General features: G+C 45.2%; 1 protein-coding gene across 1 annotated transcript in view; it reads right to left on the bottom strand.

Moving 5' to 3' along the window:
- The window catches only part of ADGRD1 (adhesion G protein-coupled receptor D1), a 1,443,566-nt gene that overhangs the window by 335,460 nt on the left and 1,084,473 nt on the right, over window positions 1–23,633 (bottom strand). The window contains exon 20 of the mRNA XM_069756056.1: window positions 4,787–4,853. Coding sequence (XP_069612157.1) covers window positions 4,787–4,853 — 67 coding nt within the window. The remainder of the gene's footprint in view (window positions 1–4,786; window positions 4,854–23,633) is intronic.

The raw sequence follows: 23,633 nt of genomic DNA, 5'->3' as shown, positions 1-23,633 counted from the left end.
GTGGTGTAGAGAGAGGGTGTGTTACACTCCAAGGTGTTCCCCAGGTTGCCTTTCCTGAGCTTCGATCTTCATGCTCTCGTTTAGTAGTTGTCGGAAAGTAGGCTGCATTAGGCCTACAAAATGGGTATGGGGTGGAGAGAGATGGTGTGTTACACTCCAAGGTGTTCTCCAGGTTTCCTCGCCATTGCTTCGATCTTCCGACTCTCGTTTAGTAGTTGTAGGAAACTACACTGCATTAGGCCTACAAAATGGGTATCGGGTGGAGAGAGATGGTGTGTTACACTCCAAGGTGTTCCCCAGGTTGCCTTGCCATTGCTTCAGTCTTCCGACTCTCGTTTAGTAGTTGTAGAAAACTACACTGCATTAGGCCTACAAAATGGGTATCGGGTGGAGAGAGATGGTGTGTTACACTCCAAGGTGTTCCCCAGGTTGCCTTGCCATTGCTTCGGTCTTCCGACTCTCGTTTAGTAGTTGTAGAAAACTACACTGCATTAGGCCTACAAAATGGGTATGGGGTGGAGAGAGATGGTGTGTTACACTCCAAGGTGTTCCCCAGGTTGCCTTGCCATTGCTTCAGTCTTCCGACTCTCGTTTAGTAGTTGTAGAAAACTACACAGCATTAGGCCTACAAAATGGGTATGGGGTGGAGAGAGATGGTGTGTTACACTCCAAGGTGTTCTCCAGGTTTCCTCGCCATTGCTTCGATCTTCCGACTCTCGTTTAGTAGTTGTAGAAAACTACACTGCATTAGGCCTACAAAATGGGTATCGGGTGGAGAGAGATGGTGTGTTACACTCCAAGGTGTTCCCCAGGTTGCCTTGCCATTGCTTCGGTCTTCCGACTCTCGTTTAGTAGTTGTAGAAAACTGCACTGCATTAGGCCTACAAAATGGGTATCGGGTGGAGAGAGATGGTGTATTACACTCCAAGGTGTTCCCCAGGTTGCCTCACCATTGCTTCGGTCTTCCGACTCTCGTTTAGTAGTTGTAGAAAACTACACAGCATTAGGCCTACAAAATGGGTATGGGGTGGAGAGAGATGGTGTGTTACACTCCAAGGTGTTCTCCAGGTTTCCTCGCCATTGCTTCGATCTTCCGACTCTCGTTTAGTAGTTGTAGAAAACTACACTGCATTAGGCCTACAAAATGGGTATCGGGTGGAGAGAGATGGTGTGTTACACTCCAAGGTGTTCCCCAGGTTGCCTTGCCATTGCTTCGGTCTTCCGACTCTCGTTTAGTAGTTGTAGAAAACTACACTGCATTAGGCCTACAAAATGGGTATCGGGTGGAGAGAGATGGTGTGTTACACTCCAAGGTGTTCCCCAGGTTGCCTTGCCATTGCTTCGGTCTTCCGACTCTCGTTTAGTAGTTGTAGAAAACTACACAGCATTAGGCCTACAAAATGGGTATGGGGTGGAGAGAGATGGTGTGTTCCACTCCAAGGTGTTCTCCAGGTTGCCTTTCCTGAGCTTCTATCTTCAGGCTCTCGTTAAATTGTGGTTAAATGGAACAACTGCATTTGGCGTACTAGTTGGTTTGGGGCCTACTAACAGTGTCTGCCGCTCCTTGCTGTTCTCCTGGTTTCCTGTCCTGAAATTCCGTTTTCAGGCGCTCGTTAAGTAGTTGTTAATGTTAGACTGCATTTGGCCTACTAGTTGGGTTGGGGCCTACTATCGGTGTCTGCCACTCCTTGCTGTTCTCCTCCACTGAACAAAGCTGTGCCGCCTGTTTACTACGGTTGCCAATTTTGAACTGCATTTCGACTACTTACTGATTTGGGCCTACTCTCTGTGTCAGCCTCTCATTCCAGTTGTCCTCCACTGCAATGCCCCCTGGTTATTCCTGTGTTACCAATTTTGAACTGCATTTAGCCCACTTTATTATTTGGGCCTATATCTGTGTTTCCTCCTCATCCTGCCCATTGCCCAGCCAGTGATAGATGAGTCTGCTGGTACATTGACCCATAACGCAACATTCCCCGTGCACGCTACACAACAACATTGTGACCCTGCTGAAAGTCAGGTTGCTCTTCCCGCATACCATACCACCTTACACGGGGACAAAGAGGAAGGTGCAGATGAAAGTGCAGGTTCCTTCATCAGGTGGGGGGAGGAATACTAGTTGGCGACGTCACTGGCACAGGGCCTCTCATAGTACGCAAAAGTGTTGCTGCCGGTGGGAGGCGCCCCCGCCGTGCAAACACACCGCTGTACTTTGAGGGGCCCTGTGCCAGTGCCAATGCCAACGAGTGGGCCCCCCCTGCTTGCTCAGGTTCACAGCATTTGCAAAGTTGAAATACTTACCTCTCCCTGCTCCACTGCCGTGACGTGGTCCAGATTTCCTGGGCCCACTAATTACTTGAACCAGCCCTACCCACCACAACTTTAGCCAAATGACCCCCAATTTCAAATGCCTTCCAATTATTATAAGGTAAATTACGCTTGACAAGCTTCATTAAGAAGAATGGATGGTTTTGACATTAAAATGGGCACTCTAGGTGTTTTCCTGGCCCTCACTCACTGCCGACTATGCTGCCCCATTGACTTGCATTGGGTTTCGTGTTTCGGTCGATCCCGACTTTACGTCATAATCGGCCGATTTCACTCGACCCGACTTTTGAGATAGTCGGGTTTCGCGAAACCCGGCTCGACTCTAAAAAGGTCAAGGTCGCTCAACTCTAGTTACCACTGCTCCAGCGAAGGTCATTTCATGCTGCTCCAAGGCCACCTGATCATAACACCCGTGGTTCCCTCTGCTGATCCTCCGGCCCCTGTGTTGGTTGATGGGGAGTTGGAATATGTTGTTGAGAAGATTTTGGATTCCCGTTTTTCGAGGCGGAAGCTTCAGTACCTGGTCAAATGGAAGGGTTATGGCCAGGAGGATAATTCCTGGGTTTTTGCCTCTGATGTCCATGCTGCTGATTTGGTCCGTGCCTTTCATCTGGCTCATCCTGATCATCCTGGGGGTCCTGGTGAGGGTTCGGTTACCCCTCCTCAAGGGGGGGGGGCACTGTTGTGAATTCTGCTTTTGGGTTCCCTCCAGTGGTTGTTGGTGGGAATGCAGTTGTCTCTGACTCGCAGTCCTGGCCAGGTGTATCGGATAATTACAATTGTGACTGGGATATTTAAGTGTGCAGGATCCTTTAGCCCTTGCCAGTTGTCAATGTTTCTCTGGAAGTGTTGGATCTCTGCCTGGCCTCTCCTGCTTATCTGCCAGTTCAGCAAAGATAAGTGTCTGTTTCTTTTCCTGTGGCACACATGCAGTGTGCTTATTTTCAGTACTGTTTGTTTGTTTTTCTTTTGTCCAGATTAGACTGTGTCTGTGTTTTCTCAGTCTGGTTGGTTTCACTGGAGTGGCAGATATACGCTCCTACATCTTTAGTTAGATGTAGGAAGTTTTTTGGTATATTCTGCTGTGGAGTTTTTGAAGGGTTTTAATACTTACCGCACAGAACTCTGTCCTATCCTGTCCTATCTAGCTAGAGTGGCCTCCTGTGCTAAATCCTGTTTTTTCTGCCTGTGTATGTTTTTTCCTCTCCGACTCACCGCCAATATTTGTGGGGGGCTGTCTATCTTTTGGGGATTTTCTCTGAGGCAAGACAGTATTCCGATTTCCATCTTTAGGGGTATTTAGTCCTCTGGCTGTGACAAGGTGTCTAGGTGTATTAGGCACACTCCACGGCTACTTCTAGTTGCGGTGTTAAGTTCAGGTTTGCGGTCAATATAGTGGCCACTTTCTCCAGTGGAAGTTCTCATGCAGCTCCAAGGTCACCGGATCATAACAGTCTGGCTACCGATATACCTCACTCTCAGAGGGGTGCTCACTGTACCCCCTTTCCCTGCAGGAGTTTAAGGACCTGCAGTGATGACATCATCATGTGACCAGTGCATGTAATGTTTCTTCACCTGTGGGTGTGGTTGCAGGCTACCTAATGGAGTTGTGTTTGGCACATGAGAGTGAGTTTTTGGGAGTCTGTCAGTGTAGACAGATTTCCATGTGTCCAAGCTGGACACTACAGAGTGTCCTGTGTGTTGGATGGTTCCAAGTGGGGACAGACGTCCTGAACAGCACACAGAGAGACTGTGTTTAGGCTATAGAGCCTGCGTGCTGGACATGGCACAGCCTGTGTGCCCACAGACCTGAGAGAGAGGAGCTCTACTATAGACATTGAGGATTAATCTGTCTGATGTAAGACTGTTTGCCTTTTGTTCATGTTTCAATGGTTTATGGAGAAAATAAACCACATAGACTGTTTTAAAGGGACACTGTCACCTGAATTTGGAGGGAACAATCTTCAGCCATGGAGGCGGGGTTTTTGGGTTTTTGATTCACCCTTTCCTTACCCGCTGGCTGCATGCTGGCTGCAATATTGGATTGAAGTTCATTCTCTGTCCTCCGTAGTACACGCCTGCGCAAGGCAATCTTGCCTTGCCCAGGCATGTACTATGAAGGACAGAGAATGAACTTCAATCCAATATTGCAGCCAGCATGCAGCCAGCGGGTAAGGAAAGGATGAATCAAAATCCCAAAAACCCCGCCTCCATGGCTGAAGATTGTTCCCTCCAAATTCAGGTGACAGTGTCCCTTTAAGTGGAAAACCGTGCCTGAGTGTTTGAATCCCGTGCCAAGCGAGTGTCTCCTAAGACACGCAGTAAGCGTTATTTTACAGTATATATTAAGATATATATAAAAACTTGTAAAATAAACCCTGATAACATTAATAATAAAAATGCAGAAAAGCTGTGTAACTAAATCATTAATGTAATAAACTTAGAATATATTACTTACCACTATGACAAATAATGCAGGCGCCACAAATGCCCAAATTGCTCCTTTCTCAAGAGACAGCCAGCAACTGGAAAATAATAAATGTAACTTTTAGATTAAATTCACACTGTGTGCCCTATTATGACAATCTCTGCTCGGTTTACACTCCACCATCATTTAGCATTTTCTACCAGCGCTGAATAAAGTACTTAAGTATCCTGGCCTTTTTCATTACTTGAGACATTATTCTTGGTGACTTAACCATTCTCTCAATTGCTATCCTGAGATTGTCATTTGTTTGCAAACAGGAAGACTGAGAAGATTCATTAGCTCTATATGATTGCTTCTACCCTTGTTCTGTAGAAAGAGAAGACAATGGCGGCAGTAACACTAATGATACTCCAAGTTTATTCAAAGTACCCAAATAGTGTAATTAGCTTAGCGAGAGAAAAAGATAATTAGCAAGTGCAGAATGATTGTTTTCATTAAGTGCCTATAAAAAATACACACCACATTGGACAGTTTTATGTTTTGTTGGGTAACAACGCTGAATCACAGTGGATTTCATTCGGTTTCCTTGTCATTGATGAACAGCAGAGATAGCTTAATCTTGGAGTAAAGACGCATCTCTACAAGGTGTTCCACATTCACTTCAGATATTGAATATAAAGCATTTATAGATATTGAATACAAAGAGCAATGGAAATGAGCAACAGAATGTGGCACCATTATCGTATTGTAGTCTTTGTTGTGGCTTCTGCAATTGTGATAAAACATAATATGCTGCACATGGTAGAAATGCTTTCATACATGTTTTTCTGTCTCCCCGTTACCATCTTGTGGATATGTAATCTCTTTAACACCATTAGACTCAGTTTAGATCTCAGTTTCTCTTCATGTTTGGTTAACTATACATGTTCAAATCCTGTTCTGACATGTATGCCTACTGTATGTCCCCAATGCATGGAATTGTATGGCGTGCGGTTTAATGTCAACCAATAAATGCACTCCCTTCCATTGAAAAACCTAATGGATTACACTTCTGACATATTCGACTAGAGAGTTTCCTAAATACAGATTGCTATGACACACTTCATTACTTGGCAAAATAAAATGTTTACAAGCACGGATTTTTCAGAAAAGGGCGTCCCAATATTCAATTAAAAATGACAATGACATGATTTCCTATTTTGAAAACATTCATTTTACAACCACAACACAAAAAATTGGACCTAATTATCAAAATTATAAAATCTTAGTTGCTAGAAGCTAAAGATTAGGCGTCCAAAAAAAAAGGACATTGGTAGATAATGGGTTAAAAGAGGCTTTCCAGTCTAGTCATATTATTCTGCTGTCATTCTGACTCCATTTTGCTGAATCCTAAAATTGTGAAAAATGCACACTGTTAGGATTCTGTTTGCCTGCTGAAGCAGTTGTTGAGTAACGGCTCATATATGATTCATAGTCAGGTGTCGACTAACTTATCTATTTGGCATGGGACTGCAAATTGATAAATTGTAAACTTGTGATCATGTGACGTTCGCTCAGGCATGCAAATAGCGAAGAATCCTGACAGTGTGCATATTGACACTCTTAAGTTGACTTTAGATAAAACATGCATGCCTGGGAAAAATATTTTTTTCTCTTACCATACAGAGTGTCAATTAGTCTTTTGATTGGGGTTTATATGAAACAGGTTTTGGCCATATTTTTTGAATAGTTTGTATATCGGACAAACTGTCATTTATGCACATCAATGGCAACACTTATTAAAACTAATAAATTATTTTTATAGGTACTAAATTCCCCTTGTTTGACTATGTGGTTGAATTAAATAGTGTTTCTCGGGTGACAGAATCCCTTTAAGGTAGCCATACATATGACATATACAAAGTTTGATAGCTTAATGGCAATGAAGTGGTACAAAGTTTAGTCTATATTGACTGTTGGCATGTTCAATGATGCTGGATAAAAGATTAAAACTCTTTCTGTGGATGTTCTGGAAATATTCTGGGAACATTCCTTCAAAGAAATAGCATGCTAGGCTTTGACATTTTTCAACACATATGTCTCCTTTCCAGATGCCTGTCATCAGTCATTCTAAACAATCTTTTAAATTTCCCCCAATAAACTATCATTTTTTGTTGACTTTGTCCACGTAGATCAGCATTAGGCTAATGTGTATGGCCACCTTCATTTCATTATTGGTGCAATCAGTTGGTTTTAAAAATAACACACTAAGAGTTCACTCACACGTGATTATACATTGGACAATTTGGCCATCTGATTTGCGGAGTTTAAGCTCGCTCCAACTTGCAATTAGATTTGACGAATGAAATCGAATTAAAACTCAGATTGCATTCGTACCAATTAAATCCTATGCTTCTATTCTCAATGTTGTTTTTTTTTACTACTCTGATCGGATGGGAAAAAAATGCAGCATGCTGCGACTGCATTCCAAATTCAGATCACAAGCACCCATATAAGTCTACAAGTGTGCGTGAAACATCGCACTGCACTTGGATATCACCCAAGTGCAGTGTGATTCCCGCCGATGCTGGCAACAGAGTAGATGTAGAAATTCATTTCTCCGTCTCTTCCGCAGCGGTGCTCCGATTCCTGTCATGCGAGAGGATCGGAATACAGAGCACTGACACTTGGCTCACGCTTGCAGCAGAGCTGGAGCCAAATGTCATTAGCAAATCGCATCCGATGCTCTCACACTGGATGTGATACGTTAGTGGGATCCCGCTTCACACAGCATGCTGCAATTTTTTTTTTCATGCCGAATCGGTATGAGAAAAAAAATGCTGATCAGCACAACCCCATAAAATGTTATTCTATGGGACAGTGCTGATTAAGGTCTTTTTCTCATACCGATTCGGCATGAGAAAAAATTGCAGAATGCTGTATGTGGCTTCACAAATCGAATGGCAAGCATGGGTGCATGGAAATTATCAGACTGCTCTCAGATCACACCGCAGATACAAGAAATGGAGAAAATGGTGAAGCCTGGATTTTCCAGGTTCTCCTGACAGTGTGCTACAATAACTTTGCATGTAGAAAAGCCGCGGAGACACCATCACGTGTTTCTCAACGCAAGCAATAAATAGCCAGGTCTTTCATCGGGAAGGAACAACCACGGGAAGGGCAGCAACCAAAAAGGAAAACCACCTATGCCAAAACATGGTATCCATCCACAGACAGCTGTTTCAGGGTATTTGCCCCTCATCAGTGTGGAGTAGGAAACTGGCTATTAGGAGCAGTGCCTAGTAAAAGGACTATAAACATAAGGATGAATGACCTACGATAACTTTCTCCTCCATCTTCTCCTGACAATGTGCTATAATTCTCTCATCGAAAAGAATCTGATCACATTGAGCTAACACTCTAAACTCTGATCCGAGATTGCTCAGTCGGAGTGTCATTGCCATTATTGGTTCGATTCTCTCGGAGGAGAGAATCTACGTTAGAGATAAAAAGAAAAACTAGTTTAAATAAATGTGGTGCGGCAACATAAATGTGAAATCAGAGATTCAGGATGAAGTCATAGAACGTTATGGCCACAGTATTATGGATCCATACAATACTGCTCTGTTACCGGGCTTTGTGTATGAGGTCTCAAAAATTAAGAAAGACACAAGTCCCCAAGACCAATAAATAGGGACCATATTCTGACACCGATGTGTTCTGTTAATTTGGCTTTATTTACTACAAACAACAACAAAAATTATCTAAACAGCCCTTAGTTAACCCCTTAGTGACAGAGCCAATTTGGTACTTAATGACCGAGCCAATTTTTGCAATTCTGACCACTGTCACTTTATGAGGTTATAACTCTGGAACGCTTCAACGGATCCCACTGATTCTGAGATTGTTTTTTTGTGACATATTGTACTTCATGTTAATGGTAACATTTCTTCGATATTACTTGCGATTATTTATTAAAAAAATGGAAATATGGCGAAAATTTTGCAATTTTCAAACTTTGTATTTTTATGCCCTTAAATCAGAGAGATATGTCACGAAAAATAGTTAACAAATAACATTTCCCACATGTCTACTTTACATCAGCACAATTTTGGAAACAAAATTTTTTTTTGTTAGGGAGTTATAAGGGTTAAAAGTTGACCAGCAATTTCTCATTTTTACAACACCATTTTTTTTTAGGGATCACATCACATTTGAAGTCATTTTGAGGGGTCTATATGATAGAAAATAATGAAGTGTGACACCATTCTAAAAACTACACCCCTCAAGGTTCTCAAAACCACATTCAAGAAGTTTATTAACCCTTTACGTGCTTCACAGGAAGTGAAACAATGTGGAAGGAAAAAATGAACATTTAACTTTTTTTTGCAAACATCTTAATTCAGAACCATTTTTTTTATTTTCACAAGTGTAAAAACAGAAATGTAACCATAAATTTTGTTATGCAATTTCTCCTGAATACGCCAATACCCCATATGTGGGGGTAAACAACTTTTTGGGCGCACCGCAGAACTTAGAAGTGAAGGAGCGCCGTTTTACTTTTTCAATGTAGAATTGGCTGGAATTGAGATTGGACGCCATATCGCGTTTGGAGAGCCCCTGATGTGCCTAAACAGTAGAAACCCCCCACAAGTGACCCCATTTTGGAAACTAGACCCCTTAAGGAACTTATCTAGATGTGTGGTGAGAACTTTGAATGCCCAAGTGCTTCACAGAAGTTTATAATGCAGAGTCATGAAAATAAAAAATATTTTTTTTTTCCACAAAAAAGATATTGTAGCCCCCAAGTTTTTATTTTCACAAGGGTAACAGGAGAAATTGGACCACTAAAGTTGTTTTCCAATTTGTCCTGAGTATGCTGGTACCCCATATGTGGGGGTAAACCACTGTTTGGGCGCACGGCAGAGCTCGGAAGGAATGAGCGCCGTTTTGGAATGCAGACTTTGATAGAATGGTCTGCGGGCATTATGTTGCGTTTGCAGAGCCCCTGATGTACCTAACCAGTAGAAAACCTCCACAAGTGACCCTATTTTGGAAACTAGACCTCCCAAGGAACTTATCTAGATGTGTGGTGAGAACTTTGAATGCCCAAGTGCTTCACAGAAGTTTAGAATGCAGAGTCGTGAAAATAAAAAATATTTTTTTTTCCACAAAAAAGATATTGTAGCCCCCAAGTTTTTATTTTCACAAGGGTAACAGGAGAAATTGGACCTCTAAAGTTGTTGTTCAATTTATCCTGAGTATGCTGATGTGCCATATGTGGGGGTAAACCACTGTTTGGGCGCACGGCAGAGCTTGGAAGGGAAGGAGCGCCTTTTTGGAATGCAGACTTTGATAGAATGGTCTGTGGGCATTATGTTGCGATTGCAGAGCCCCTGATGTACCTAAACTGTAGTAACCCCCCACAAGTGACCCAATTTTGGAAACTAGACCCCCCAAGGAACTTATCTAGATGTGTGGTGAGAACTTTGAATGCCCAAGTGCTTCACAGAAGTTTAGAATGCAGAGTCGTGAAAATAAAAAATATTTTTTTTTTCACAAAAAAGATATTGTAGCCCCCAAGTTTTTATTTTCACAAGGGTAACAGGAGAAATTGGACCACTAAAGTTGTTGTTCAATTTATCCTGAGTATGCTGATGCCACATATGTGGGGGTAAACCACTGTTTGGGCGAACGGCAGAGCTCGGAAGGGAAGGAGCGCCGTTTTGGAATGCAGACTTAGATAGAATGGTCTGTGGGCGTTATGTTGCGTTTGCAGAGCCCCTGATGTACCTATACAGTAGTAACCCCCCACAGTGACCCCGTTTTGGAAACTAGACCCCCCAAGGAACTTATATAGATTTGTGGTGAGAACTTTGAATGCCCAAGTGCTTCACAGAAGTTCATTAAGTAGAGTCATAAAAAAATATATATATATATTTTTCCACAAAAAGGATTTTGTAGCCTCCAAGTTTTTATTTTCACAAGGGTAACAAGAGAAATTGGACCCAAGAAGTTGTTGTCCAATTTATCCCGAGTATGCTGATGCCCCATATGTGGGGGTAACCCACTGTTTAGGCGCACGGCAGAGCTCAGAAGGGAGGGAGCACCATTTGAGTTTTTGAGCGCAAAATTGGCTGTCGTGTTTGGAGACCCCCTGATGTACCTAAACAGTGGAAACCCCCCAATTCTAGCTCCAACCCTAACCCCAACACACCCCTAACCCTAATCCCAACCTGATCCCTAATCCTAATCACTAACCCTAACCATAATCACAACCCTTACCCCAAAACAACCCTAATGTCAACCCTAACCATAACCCTAATCAAAACCCTAAATCCAACACACCAACTAATCCTAATCTCAACCCTAACCTCAAACCTAACCCTAATCCCAATACACCCCTAATCACAACCCTAACCTTAACCCTAATCCCAAACCTAACCCTAATCCCAAGCGTAACCCTAATGCCAACCCTAACCCTAATACCAACCCTAATCCAAACCCTAACCTTAATCCCAACTCTAACCCTAACTTTAGCCCCAACCCTAGCCTTAACTTTAGCCCCAACCCTAACCCTAGCCCTAAGGCTACTTTCACACTTGCGTCGTTTGGCATCCGTCGCAATCCGTCGTTTTGGACAAGAAACGGATCCTGCAAATGTGCCCGCAGGATGCGTTTTTTGCCCATAGACTTGTATTGCCGACGGATTGTGACGGATGGCCACACGTCGCGTCCGTCGTGCACTGGATTAGTTGTGTTTTGGCGGACCGTCAGCACAAAAAAAGTTCAATGTAACGTTTTTTTGTACGTCGCATCCGCCATTTCTGACCGCGCATGCGTGGCCGTAACTCCGCCCCCTCCTCCCCAGGACATAGATTGGGCAGCGGATGCGTTGAAAAACTACATCCGCTGCCCACGTTGTGCACAATTTTCACAACGTGCGTCGGTATGTCGGGCCGATGCATTGCGACGGCCCCGTACCGACGTAAGTGTGAAAGAAGCCTAACCCTAAATTTAGCGCCAACCCTAACTCTATATTTAGCCCCAACCCTAACCCTAAATTTAGCCCTAACCCTAATCCTAGCCCTAACCCTACGCCTAAACCTACCCCTAGCCCTAACCCTACCCCTAGCCCTAACCCTAGCCCTAGCCCTACCCCTAACCCTACCCCTAAGCCCTAACCCTACCCCTACCCCTAACCCTACCCCTAACCCTAACCCTACCCCTACCCCTAACCCTAGCCCTAGCCCTAACCCTAGCCCTAGCCCTAACCCTACCCCTAACCCTAGCCCTAACCCTAGCCCTAACCCTAGCCCTAACCTTACCCCTAACCCTAACCCTACCCCTAACCCTAACCCTACCCCTAACCCTACCCCTAACCCTAGCCCTAACCCTACCCCTAATTTTAGCCCCAACTGCTCTTCTCCTGCCGGCCAGCAGATGGAGACAGATGGCGGGCGCACTGCGCATGCGCCCGCCATTTTCTTTTCCCCAGAAGACGCCGATGGCCAGGAGGAGCAGCAGGGACCCAGGGACACCGGTAAGTATGATAGGGTCCCCGAATCCCCCTATTTCTCTGTCCTCTGATGTGCGATCACATCAGAGGACAGAGAATTACACTTAGCTTTTTTTTTTTTTTTGCGGTCGCCGGTAAACAGTTAATTACCGGCGATCGCAAAACAGGGGTCGGTAAAACCGACCCCGATCATGCTCGTTGGGGTCTCGGCTACCCCCGGCAGCCGAGACCCCAAAGATTGTCCCTTGGCTGCCCGGCGGGCGCACTGCGCATGCGCCCGCCATTTTGAAGATGGCGGCGCCCACCGGGAGCCACGAGGAGCATCGGGGGAGACAGGTGAGTATCGGGGGGATATCTGGGACCCCTTTTCTTCCCTTTTCTCTGTCCTCTGATGTGCGATCACATCGGAGGACAGAAAAATTAAAAAGAAATCGCGTTTTTTTGCTTTTTTTTTGCGACCGCCGGTAAACGGTTAATTACCGGCGATCGCAAAAGCGGGGTGGGTAAAAAAAACCCCGAATCATGTTCTCTGGGGTCTCGGCTACCCCCGGCAGCCAAGACCCCGGAGAAAATCCGACTCTGGGGGGCGCTATTTACTTTTTCCACAGCGCCGTTAATTAACGGCGCTGTGGTTTAAGTACCCTTAGCGGCCGCCGTTAAAAGGCGTATCGGCGGTCGCTAAGGGGTTAAATTTAGAAAAAAAGAAAAGTTAACTGCCATCTCAATCAAGAACCCCAGGCTTCAAAACAGAGAATGGTGCTGGAGGCAAATTTTTGGCAATAAAGGAATAGTTGAAATATGCGATAGCTAGATTTTTCTTTGTAAAGTTCTCAGTTTGCAGACTTCTCTGTGGAGACGAGACAAAATCCTTTTCCAGTTTACAAGGAAATGATTTTGCATACTGAGTGAGAAAACAGCAAAACAGAAAACATATGTGGAATTCTTCATGTTTGTTGATGATGTAAAAATACTATGTTTTCCAGTACAAACATTAAGTGCTTTCATATTTAAGAAAAATATATCAAGTCACCAGTTAATAAATGACTGAATTAGTTGCTGTCATTTTAACCTTATCCAATAATTTACAAGAGATTTACTTATTGAGCAACGATGGAATAATTTAATCCTATGTTCCCTGGGTACTAAGGCATGGGCTCATGTAAAACTCAGGCATGAAAAATGATTTCTTGATGCCACACAGTCATTTCTGTATTGCCTATTTTACAGTTAGAGATGAAATAATATTTATTTACTGAACTAAATTTTTCAAGAATAAAATACAGATATCTAGTAAATTAGAAAATGTTTTCAGCACATATTAAAGGGGTTATCCAGCACTATTTCATTTTTTTCTTTTGGGCCTAAGAACTTACAGGCCGGTAGTTGCTTATTTCCTGCCTATTGTTACCAGCGCAGATCTCTGCCAGCTCAGAGCGATCATGGACCACTTCTCCAAGCGATTACTCAGCTTCGGGCTCACTCTCATTTGCAGTGTAATCAAACGAGTGCAATCCAGTTAAAAAAAATCGAATTTCACTTTGCCGAATGTTAACCTATGGGCCAGCTCACATCTGCGATTATTTACTCATTCCGATTCGGCATGTAAAAACAATCACAGCATGTCACGACTGCATCTGCGTGTGAAACATCAGACTGGACTTGGATATCACCCAAGTGCAGTGCGATTCCAGTGGATGTCAGCAATGGAGGAGATGGAGAAATTAATTTCTGTGTCTCCTCCGCAACCGTGCTGTGATCTTCTCATGCAATACAATGGTAGCAAAGAGCAAGGACACTCGGCTCACGCTCGCAGCACAGGAGGGGCGGAGGGAGAACGGATATTGCTATCATTGGTGATGCACAAGTGGGATGCCGACCATCCGGTAATATCACATTTGGGCCAGAGGATCCCTAAATACAGTTGTGAAAAACTTGTTGCATTATTCCCAAGAAGACTCATGGTTGTACTAGCTCAAAATGGTGCTTCTACTCACTACTAAGCAAAGGGACTGAATACTTATGATATTTCAGTTTTTCTTTTTTATTAAATTTGAAAAACAATTCTACTTTTTTGATTTTTTTTCAGTCAAGATGGGGTGCAGAGTGTACATCAATAAGAAAAAAATGAACCTACTAAATGTTAGGGGTCGAGTTCGTGCCTCTGCACAGGGAGAATCTCGAGCCATCTCCACTGCGGTCTCCCATTATTCTCCTGCCGCAGTGGAGCCTGCTCAGTGGAGGCGTCGGTCCCACCGTCATGCTCAGTCTAACACTGTGCGAAGGGTTAGTGCTGCCCTTCCAGCTTCTGCCATTGTAGCCAGTACTGGTCAGCAGCGAGCAGACATCTTTGGGACTAAGTCCTACTTTTCCCCTTCTGAGCATGCCCAGGGTAAGATCTCTCATTGGAGATCAAGGGCTACATGCTCAGGTACTGCAGCTATTCCCATTGGTACTCTTGGAAGGTCCTGAAGTTGCTCAAGTTCTGTGGCAGTTTCCCATTGGTCCTTTTTTGAAAGGTCCTGTAGTTGCTGCAGCTATATAAGGTGTGCATGTCCGCATGGCCATGCGCTAGTATCTTTCTGAGTTATGTGCTTTGCGCCAGTGTGGTCATGTGAGTTTGTTTTCTGGAACCCAGCTGAAATAAGCCCCTAGAATACCGGCACCTTCGGTGAGGAGATTGTGTGTTTGAGTGTATTCAGTGACCTGTCTGAAATAAGCCCTTAGAATACCGGCATCTCCGGTGAGGAGGTTGTGTGCATGCATGACCACTGACTGCTCTCTGTTGGGCAGTTAGCCTGTGCTCCTGTGAAGTCTAACAGGGCGCAGTGCTTTCCTTTCATGGCTACTCTGTGAAGTAACAGAGCTAGTCTATACCGCCAAATAGTGCCACCATTTACTAGCAGCAGGTTCTCCTGCACGGTGGACCCCGGGCTGCGAACGCATCAATAATAATAAACATCTATATTTACTCGGTGCGTTCCGCTAGCCCTAACACTAAATAGCTGCAATGAAACAAAGAGTGAAAAATTTAAAGGGGTCTGAATACTTTCCGTACCCACTATATGTGGGGACACATACCAAACCCCTACATTTCAGAATTAAAGTCCCAACCCCTCAATTATTTCAGAGCTCAAATTAGAAAATAAAATGACAATTTGTCAATTTGGGTTTTATAGATGATTCTAACTATGAAGTAGAAATCTATCACAGTAGACAATCTACACTGCTATGTATCCTAGATCTGATAAAGGAAATGGTAGCGAGTTATAAGACTAGGCAAACAACAGTGATTGTTGGGATGACATCACCTGCAGTGAAATGAGACATCATAATAATTCATTATGCAGTCAGAGATGAGGCGCTTTCTTACAATACAGAACTCGTGCAAGAAAATGATATGCTGTTAACATACAGAAAGAGTGCTGTAATGAAGGTCTATTCTCACAGAAATGGAAAGTCTAAAGTGTGAGGATGTATGCCAAGTATAAGCCAAGGTATGAATGGAGCCTCCCACAGAATATGCACTTCCAGAACTCCGACAAGCTACACTCCTTTATACCCTTCATTTCTCCTGGCCTTTGTTCAGCTGTGACCTGATGCACTATGCAGCTTCGGGATATTATGTATGCTCCCTCACAGTATGTCCCAACAATGGACCCTGTCAGGACCCAGTGCAGCAGCAACTGAAAATGAACAAGAGCCAAAAGAAATTAGGATGAAATTAAGGACAATTTTAATGCAGTATATGTGTTTTTTACTACTCCATGCCTGGCAACTGGGTATAAACTATATATAACCAGGTGACCAATTGAGGGAGACTAAGAATGCCTTTCTACAAGGCTAGGAGAGAAAGCTTCCAAAAAATCCTCAATTAAAAATTAGAATCCATGTCAACAACTTAATCATCAGTTACTTTTTGAAGGGAAACAAAAAAATAAAAACAATCTGGCTGTTCCTGCAATGCGTCTCGAAACAAGCAGGTTACCACTATTTTAATTTTTTGGCTCCCCTTCAGCCCCTGAACCTCTGGCTTTGTTTCTACATTTCCCAAGGCTACATGTCCCACAGCTCTACACTCCCACTCTTGGTGCCCACTCACTCGCTTTAAAGGGCACTATCTAGAGATTCCAATGTAGTTTCAAGATGGAAAAATTGCGGCACACACCGTTTCTCCCTCCAAACATTCTTGCCACTTCACTTAGGCTAGGTTCACACTTGCGTTGTGCAGTCCATTCAACAAATCCATTAAACGGACTGCACTAACGCAAGTGCCGACATTGGCACTGCGCCAGCGCAGATGGAACATCTGCTAGCTCCATCTGCGCTAGCAGTGCGCTAGGAGTGACGGACCCGGAAACGCTGCAGGCCGCGTCTCGGGTCCGTCACTCAATGACGGCACATCGCTAGCGCATGCCCATTGTGGGCGTGCGCTAGCGATGGGTTCACCATTACAAGTAATGGCGGCGTTAACGGACTACGTTACACCACGTTATGCCGCGGTGTAACGTAGTCCGTTAAACGGGTTCACACAACGCAGTGTGAATCCAGCCTTAGTATGCACTGTCCTGGAACTTGCCTGCAATCAATAATGTGCTGAGACTGGCACCATGCAGACTCAGTGTATGTAGGTGTAGAAGTGAGCTATATAATGTATTCGTTTCTGGAACTCAGGAACATTCAGCATCATCCCAATCGGCCACAGTCACTACTTAATAAGATGTCTACAAGGTGCTCGCACTGCTACATCCCGGTGAAACTGGCTGAGGATTCCATCTCCTATGACATCAGCTTTCAGAGTTCACTGCAGAGCTGCTGGCTGAGCCATTGAAGGCACCGGCAGGAAATCTCTGCTCTCTGTGCTTTGAACAAATTGAAGCAGTACGATGCTGAAAGTCACATCACCACATGACACAGCTCAAGAACTCAGCCAAATTTTAAAAGCTGGGTTCACATTGCGTTATGGCTCTACGTTTAATGGACTACGTTACACCGCGGCATAATGCGGTGTAACGCAGTCCATTAATGTCGCCATAGATTGTAATGTCGGACACATCGCTAGTGCACGCCCACAATGGGCGTGCACTAGCGATGTGATGTCATTTGAGTGACGGACCCGAGACGCGGGCTGCAGCATTTCCGGGTCCATCACTGCTAGCGCAGATGGAGCTAGCAGAAGCTCCATCTGCGCTAGCACTGTTCAAAAGTCGGCACTTGCGTTAGCGCAGTCCATTCGTATGCATTGAACGGACTGCACTAACACAATGTCAACCTAGCCTAACGGCAAGTAAATTAATAAAATTCTTGATTTCTCAAAGCCTTTACATTGCTGTCAAAGAATACAAAGCCAGGGGAGGTCACGAAGATCTACCTGCTGTTTTCTTTTCATCAAGGGAAAGCAACTCCGCTGCCTTCTATCTCCTGGACAATTACACAATTGTCTGACGAGTGATGTACAAGATCGTGGTTGCTTTAACTACTAGGCCAGTTATCAGAGAACTATCAGTGAGGGGATGGCACAAACATCTCTAATTGCAACTCATTGAATATATGTATATACCCCCGGTACAGTCATTGCCAGCTCCGCAATAACAAAGTAGCCACTCGCTGCCACCACCAGTCATTTACACAGGTCGATTGGAGACCAGTTACAGGTAGTGTACAGCTTCAAGAGCGCGGTTACAGAGGAAAAAGAAACATAGCTACCATAGTAAATTTTATACTTAATCCCGAAAGATAGGCAGTGTTTATAAAAAAAACAAATAGAAGTGTTTTTACAATGGAGACAAAAAAATATGATACATACAATTATATATATATATATATATATATATATATATATATATATATAGATAGATACTGTATATATTACACTAAATATTTCCATAGATATTTATTGTCTGTGCCACAGAAAAAGATATGAAATAGCATAGGAGAGATCCACCTTGCTTAGACCAGTAAAAAAAAGTACACGTTACGTAAATAGTATATGTGCTTTGTTATAGAAGTGTATGGATGAAATAGGGATTTTTGTGTTACTCACTGCAAAATCCTTTTCTCCGGGAAGCTCATTGGGGGACACAGGACTTTGGATGTATGCTACTGCCACCAGGAGGCTGACACTAGGTAAACATAAAAAAAGGTTTAGCTCCTCCTCCGTTGTATACACCCTGACACTGGCAGAAGGCAAACCCAGTTTGGTGCAAAAAGCAGTAGGAGAACAAATAAAAAAGTCAGCATTAATACAGAAACCACATGTCTAGAAAACGACCCTACCGACTGATAAAGTCAAATAACAAAAAAAGAGCAATCAGGCTAACAGGGAGGGAGCTGTGTCCCCCAATGAGCATCCCGGAGAAAAGGATTTTACGGTGAGTAACACAAAAATCCCTATTTCTCCTTCGCCTCATTGGGGGGACAGGACTGTGGGATGTCCTAAAGCACTCACTGGGTGGGAAATTGACTCACCGGACTAATATCCAGGCATCTGCCGCCAATAGGTGCGCTACCGCTGCCTGAAGAATCTTTCTACCAAGACTTGCATCTGCAGAAGTCTGAGTATGGACATTATAGTGTTTGGAAAAGGTATGCAAACTGGACCAGGTTGCTGCTTTGCAAACCTGTTCTGCCGAAGCCTGCTGCCGAAGAGCCCAGGAAGCCCCCACTTCCCAAGTGGAGTGTGCTCTGATTCTGGCCGGAACGACCATGCCCTTGATGTGGTAGGCCTCCTGAATAGCCGATCGCATCCACCTGGCCATTGTGGATCTTGAAGCAGCGAGTCCCTTCCTGCGACCCTCAGGGAGGACAAACCACGCATCCATCTGCCAAAAAGGTGCCGTCCGTGAAATGTACCTCCTAAGTGCTCTCACTAGGTCTAGCGTATGGAGAGCTTTTTCCACATGGTGCATTGGCGCTGGGCAAAAAGAAGATAAGACAATGTCTTCATTAATGTGAAATGAGGAAACCACCTTTGGCAAAAAAGAGGGTGCTGGCCTGAGCACAACCTTATCCTGATGGAACCGTAGAAACGGAGCCCGACAGGATAGAGCCGCCAGCTCTGATACCCGCCTAATGGAAGTTATGGCCACCAAGAACACGATTTTCCAGGAAAGGTAGGTCAAAGAGAGGTCCTGAAGAGGCTCAAAAGGAGCATCCTGCAAGGCACCTAAGACCAAGTTAAGGTCCCAAGTATCCAGGGGCCCTGTAAGGCGGCATCATGTGAGTGACTCCCTGTAGAAAAATTTTCACCTGTAAATTGATGGCGATCCAGTGCTGAAAAAGAACTGACAAGGATGATATCTGTCTTCTGGGAGTACTTGGTGCAAGCTCTGAATCCAAGCCAGCTTGGAGAAAAGCAAGAATGTTTGGGATGGAGTAACGTAAAGGGGGAAGTCCACGCTTTCTGCACCATGAAAAGAAGACCTTCCAGGTGTGATGATAGATACGTGCTGAGACGGATTTGCGGGCGCTAATCATGGTAGAGGCAACCTTTTGTGAGAACCCGTCCTGCATCAGAATCTAAGATTCAATGGCCAGGCCGTTAAACACAGGACCCCTGAGTTCTGGTGGTAGATCGGGCCCTGAGACAGCAGATCTGTGCATTCTGGAAGCTGCCAAGGAGCCTCGGTGAGCAGCTGCACTAGGTCTGCATACCATGACTGATGAGGCCAATCTTGAGCAACCAGGATTGCTGGGATTCCCTCTGTCTTGATCTTCCTGACTACCTTCGGGAGCAGTGCGAGAGGGGAAAACAAGTATGGGAGACAAAACTGGTTCCAAGGTAGAACTAATGCCTCCACGGTGATTGCCTGTGGATCTCGATACCGGGCAACAAACATGGGTACTTTGGCATTCATTACGGAAGCCATCAGGTCCACATCCGGGGTTCCCCAGCGATGACATATTTGCTGAAACTCCTCGGTATGGAGAGACCATTACCCGGATCCAAGGCCCTGACGACTGAGAAAATCCGCAGCCCAGTTTTCCTCTCCTGGGATGTGGACTGCCAAAATCACAGAGTGGTTCTTCTCGGCCCAGTCAAGGACCTGCTTTACTTCATGCATGGCTGCCCTGCTGCGGGTACCCCTTGATTTATGTAGGCCACCGCTATGGCATTGTCCGATTGAATCCAGACAGGGCGGCCTGCTAGAAGATGATGAAAATGTTGCAGCACCAGCTGAATCGCCCGAATCTCCAATAGATTGATCAGGAGGGTTGACTCCCGCGAGGACCAGCGTCCCTGGGCTGTGTGGTGGCAAAACACTGCTCCCCAACTGAGAAGACTGGCGTCTGTTGTGACTACCAGCCAATGGGCTGGGGGAAAGGGTTTCCCTTGTCGTAGAGAAAGGCTCGTTGACTACCATGCAAGAGCCTGTCTGACCTGGAGAGACAGACGGCACCTGAGGTTGAGAGAATAGGGATTCTTGTCCCATGCTGCCAACAGTGCATGTTGGAGAGGATGGAGATGGGATTGCGCAAAGGGTACTGCCTCTTTTGCCAACACCATCCTTCCTAAGACCCTCATGCAGAACTGGATTGTATGGTAGATCGGCCGGCGAAGAATCCTCACCTCTTGCCAGAGGGAGGACCTTGTCCCGGGGTAGGATACTCAACCCTTGTGAGGTGTTGAGGATCATCCCTAAAAAAGCGATTTTCTGAGATGGTACAAGGGATGATTTCTTTAGATTCACCAGCCACCCTAGGCGAGAAAGAGTATCCAGAGTAATGCTGACATTTTCCTCGCAGGCTCGAAAAGACGGCCCTTTGATAAGGAGGTTGTCTAAATATGGCAAGACGAGTATGCCCTGGGAATGCAGGATGGACATCACTGCTGCCATGACCTTTATAAATACCCTGGGAGCGGTGGCCAGCCCAAAAGGTGAGGCTGTGAACTGAAAATGTAGGCGGCCTACGGAAAAACGTAGAAATTTTGGATGCAAAGGGAATATGGGAATGTGAAGATAAGCATCTTGAATATCTATTGAGGCTAAGAATTCTCCCATTTCCATTGCTGCAATGACCAATCGGAGAGATTACATTCGAAAGTGACAAATGTTGACCAACCTGTTTAAACATTTCAGGTCCAGAATGGGCCTTACAGATCCGTCTTTTTTGGCAACTATAAACAGGTTGGAATAAAACCCCTGAAATCTCTCTTCCTTCGGGACTGGAGTGATGACACCGCTTAGCCGAAGGGATTCTACAGTTCTGAACAGGGCTTGTACCTGGGTGTTATGGACCTGGTGGTTAGCAGCACCCGGAACGACCTGATGGTTAAACTCACACAGGACAAGCTCTGGGAAGTGGGAGCTCTGCTGACCGCAACCCCCAATCCTATCACACAACTAGAAATAGCCGTGGAGCGTACCTAACATTGCCTAGACGCCTCTTCACAGCCTAAGAGCTAACTAGCCCTAGAGATAGAAAATAAAGCCTACCTTGCCTCAGAGAAATTCCCCAAAGGAAAAGGCAGCCCCCCACATATATTGACTGTGAGTTAAGATGAAAGTCACAAACACAGAAATGAAACAGGTTTCAGCAAAGGGAGGCCAGACTTACTAAACAGACTGAGGATAGGAAAGGTATCTTTGCGGTCGGCACAAAAAACTACAAAAAGACCACACAGAGTGTGCAAAATGACCTCCGCACCGACTCACGGTGCGGAGGTGCCACTCTGCATCCCAGAGCTTCCAGCTAGCAAGGCAAAATCATTATAGCAAGCTGGACAAGGAAACAATGAACAAATAATTAACTAGCAGGGACTTAGCTTCTGCTGGAGTAGACAGGTCACGAGAAAGATCCAAGAGCGAACTGAACCAGTACAAGAACATTGACAGCTGGCATGGAGTAACGATCTGAGTGGAGTTAAATAGAGCAGCCAGCCAAAGAATAAACTACATCACCTGTGAAAGGAACCTCAGAAGCAGCAGCTCCACTCACAGCCACCAGAGGGAGTCCATGGACAGAACCCGCCGAAGTACCATCCACGACCACAGGAGGGAGTCCGATAACAGAATTCACAACACCTGGGATTCTGAACTGGGAAGACGGGAGGGAAATAACCGGCATGAGGGGACTGAGAAATTCTATTTTGTACCCTGAGGACACTTGTTCTCTTACCCACCTGTCGTGAACCACCGTGAGCCAGGACTGATGAAACAAGAGTAGACCGCCGCCAACGCTGTCGGTGGCGATCGGGAGACCGCCTCTAGTCATTTGGCCAAAAACCTATGGGACCTAGATCCCCTTGACCTTGGTAGCTGGGACCGTATTCTTACCAATGAGTTGACCCCGTAGGAGCTCTGATGATCTCTGTCCTGATTAGGTCGACCTGGGCCAGCGGGGTTTGACGCTCAGGTCCACCTGGAGTTACGAAAGGACTTGAAACAAGCCTGAAACTGGTGACAGAAGGGTTGTTTAATCTTTTGCTGTGGGAGAAAATTGCTTTTCCCACCTGTGGTATCAGAAATGAGCTGATCCAGTTTTTCCCCAAATAATCAACCACCTTGATATTGGAGAGTTGTAAGGGATTTTTTCGAGGTAGAATCCGCCCGCCATGTTCTCAACCAAAGAGCCCATCTAATGGCAATTGCATTTGCGGCAGCTAATGCTGCACCATTCACTGCATCCAAAGATGCATTGATCAGGTAGCTCCCAGCTAGAGCTATCTGATTTGACATCTCCATCAATTCCGCTGGTAGGTCCCTCTCCTGTAGAGCCTTAGTTAAGGATTCTGACCAAGATATCATGGCCTTAGCTACCCAAGTCGCCGCAAAAGAGGGCAGATCCTGAAGCCTCGAAAACTGAACAGGCCAAACTTTCTATGAGCCGATCAGTTGGGTCCCTAATAGAGGAGCAGTTGGGAAGGGATAGCAGCGTGTTAGAGGCCAAACGAGAAACCGGTGGATCTACCGACGGGGATTCTGCCCACTTCTTATGCAGCTCAGGGGTGAAATGGTATCTTGCATTTAGAGCCTTTTGTCCCGAGAAATGCCTGTCCGGACGCTCTCTATGACGTTGTACTATGTCCTCAAACTCAGGGTGAGTGGAAAACACCCTATGAGGCTGCTTGATCTTCTTGAACGATACCTTATGACCCGAGGCCAAGGTAGATTCATCCTCTATACCCAAGGTTTGGTTGACGGCCTCAATTAGGCTGTCTACTGACTCCTGATAATCAGGTGCCTCAAAATCAAGGGACCCTTCAGAATCGTAGTCTGAACCTTGTTCACTAACCTCCGCTGGTGAGGGTGAATGAGAGGCGGAACTCAAGGATGCAAATGCACCTGATGGACCGGGAGACGCTGTGTGGGTTCGCTTCCCCCTCATCTGTCTAGTAAGAGCACGGCCCTTGAAGGCTGGAGGTTCCAGTGAGTTGGAAGA

The sequence above is a fragment of the Ranitomeya imitator genome, chromosome 1 (genome assembly GCF_032444005.1).
Source record: "Ranitomeya imitator isolate aRanImi1 chromosome 1, aRanImi1.pri, whole genome shotgun sequence".
NCBI lineage: Eukaryota > Metazoa > Chordata > Amphibia > Anura > Dendrobatidae > Ranitomeya > Ranitomeya imitator.
This window is presented reverse-complemented; position numbering and strand designations above follow the sequence as displayed.